The 2,274-nt window shown below is 33.6% G+C and overlaps 1 protein-coding gene across 1 annotated transcript in view; it reads right to left on the reverse strand.

Annotated features, from left to right (window-relative positions):
- LOC119587019 (ATPase family AAA domain-containing protein 3-A-like) overlaps nt 1-2,130 on the reverse strand; it is a gene marked incomplete at its 5' end in the record, with an annotated part of 5,031 nt that extends 2,901 nt beyond the window's left edge. Inside the window, 6 exon segments of the mRNA XM_037935766.1 lie at nt 164-256; nt 472-574; nt 908-1,055; nt 1,240-1,397; nt 1,639-1,837; nt 2,036-2,130. Of these exon segments, the coding sequence (XP_037791694.1) occupies nt 164-256; nt 472-574; nt 908-1,055; nt 1,240-1,397; nt 1,639-1,837; nt 2,036-2,130 (796 nt within the window).
- Between the last annotated feature and the right edge of the window lie 144 nt (nt 2,131-2,274).

Raw genomic sequence — 2,274 nt, forward strand, 5'->3', positions numbered from 1 at the left:
ATCTTTTACATGGTGCACTAATTTTCAAATTCCCTACAGGGTTACCAAATCTGACTACAGTTTATATATGAATTGAAATCTATTACTGAAACTCAAAGTGTGTTGCCTTTTCATACTAATACTCTTCAACTTTATTTGTTCTCTAGAAGTTAAATTTTTTTACCTTGTGAATCGCTCCAACAGATTCCCTGCCTAGAAGAGCGATGTCACCACCCGTCATAATAGCATAATCCATTCCAGAGTGCATTGCCAATTTCTGGAGAAGATTCAGTATTAGTATTAACGTGTTGTTTAAGAAAATTAAAACCCTTTTAACAAATCAAAACATCATTATTGTATATATGAAATACTACTAATTAGTCTTATAAATTGTCATTAATGACACTTAAATGATTTTAAAGTAACTCAGTTGTCATATCAATTATTGAACTAATAAGGATGCTAAGTGTACACAAACTAATATAATTATACCTTGGCAAAGAGGGTTTTACCAGTTCCAGGAGGTCCATGAAGAAGAATGTTGCGATACATGCCTTTATTGAACTTGGTGTTCTTTGTAGCAATGGCAATATCTCTGTAAATGTAAATAAATGAGATGTAGTATTAGTTCATGCACATGAAAGGAAATTTTCCCATTTATTTGTTTGAATCTTTTAACAGGCTGACTCCTGCTGCTTTTAAAATATATACAGTATATCACTTTCTATCTTTTGCACTGTAATATTAATAAAAATCCGAAGTTTCAAATTAACTCTAAAACCTCTTTGCTACGTGTTTCATTAAGACCTTTATCTAGATTTCCTATTTTCCTGCAAAGCCTAACTCCTCTTCAAATAGTATACTTAATCTTTTCACAATCATTGCTTCATGTAACATACACAAATCACTGCTACTTCTAAACCCTTACCTGACTCTTTCTTCTAGACTGGGGTTGAGAACAACACCTTCTAAGACATCTTCAGGTCTCTTCTGAACCTTCTTTACAGTCTGCACTGGATGTCGCACAATATCAAAAGCACTGATCCTTGAGGTCTCACGCACTAATGATGGTTTTGCTGTTTGATAAAAAGAAATGCATGGTATATACCCTCCCTTTACAAATTCACTACAAACGTTGATTAATCATGTCAAAGGAGGATATTTAAAACTTGCAAAATATTTCGTATATTTATGCCTTCTTTTTCTTAATTTATGGAGTTCATGAAGTTTTCAAAATCCATGATACTTTTCCATCCTTACCTAGTCTTGCCTCCATAAACCTGAATACAATGCCCAGGGATCCTTTGGCACCATAGTACCCAGCAGTAAGAGCCACAAGTCCTGCAACTGCAGCTTGAATCTTGGCTGGTTCACTTAAAAATGCATCTATGCCAGTTCCAATTGCTGCCCCTGCTGTTCTGTAAAATCATATTATGGTTAGTCTTTTATCAATGGATATAATAGATATACCATCTTAAATATTTCCTTCTTTTTTCATGATAAAAATAAAGTTTTCATAAAGTTTCCAATTGAACCCATCTGTTTGCTCATATTGACTTAAACCCAAATATTTGTATCTTGTTTAAAATTCAACACCATATGAAATAAACCTGTCATGTAGTAATGCAGAGAACTGAGTTCCAATTCCAAAACACGTACTTTATAGACGACAGTATTGTTTCACGTTTCTCTATCATTGACTTTAGGGTTGTCTCCCTGTCTTCAGCAGCACGGACCCTGATCTGTTCAAGGGTTAAATCTTGATTTTCTCGATCCACCTTGGCTTTGCTTGTCATTTCTGCTTCTATTCTTTTTAAATCATATTTGTGCCTCTGCTCCAATTCATGCTCAATAGTAGCTGTAAAGGAAAAATGATGGTAATAAAATTATATAAAATATGTTTATAACTATAAGTTATAGAAAACTGAAGTCAAATATTCAATACAAAAGTTCATTAAAACATGAAACATAGATAGAAATCATTATTTCTAAGCAACTCTTCAACTCAAAGGAAAAGAAAACAAAATATGGGAACTCTGTTACCGAGTAATAATACCTTTCCTCATAGCCTCTTGCTTTGCAACTGACTCTTCCTGCCTCCTCAGGTTATCCTCATTCATTCTCTGCTGTTGAGCCAGCTGGTCTTCATACCTAAAAGTGACTAAAGTTCATCACATTCATTACCTAAACGTTTTTCTTTTCTATCAGCCAAGTTCCTAGGTATATTAGGTATTTAATTCCAGTAGATATTCTTCTTCCAAATTAAATTTCAACACAAGTAACACACTCCTTCAG

This window comes from Penaeus monodon, chromosome 22 (genome assembly GCF_015228065.2).
Source record: "Penaeus monodon isolate SGIC_2016 chromosome 22, NSTDA_Pmon_1, whole genome shotgun sequence".
In the NCBI taxonomy this organism is placed as follows: domain Eukaryota; kingdom Metazoa; phylum Arthropoda; class Malacostraca; order Decapoda; family Penaeidae; genus Penaeus; species Penaeus monodon.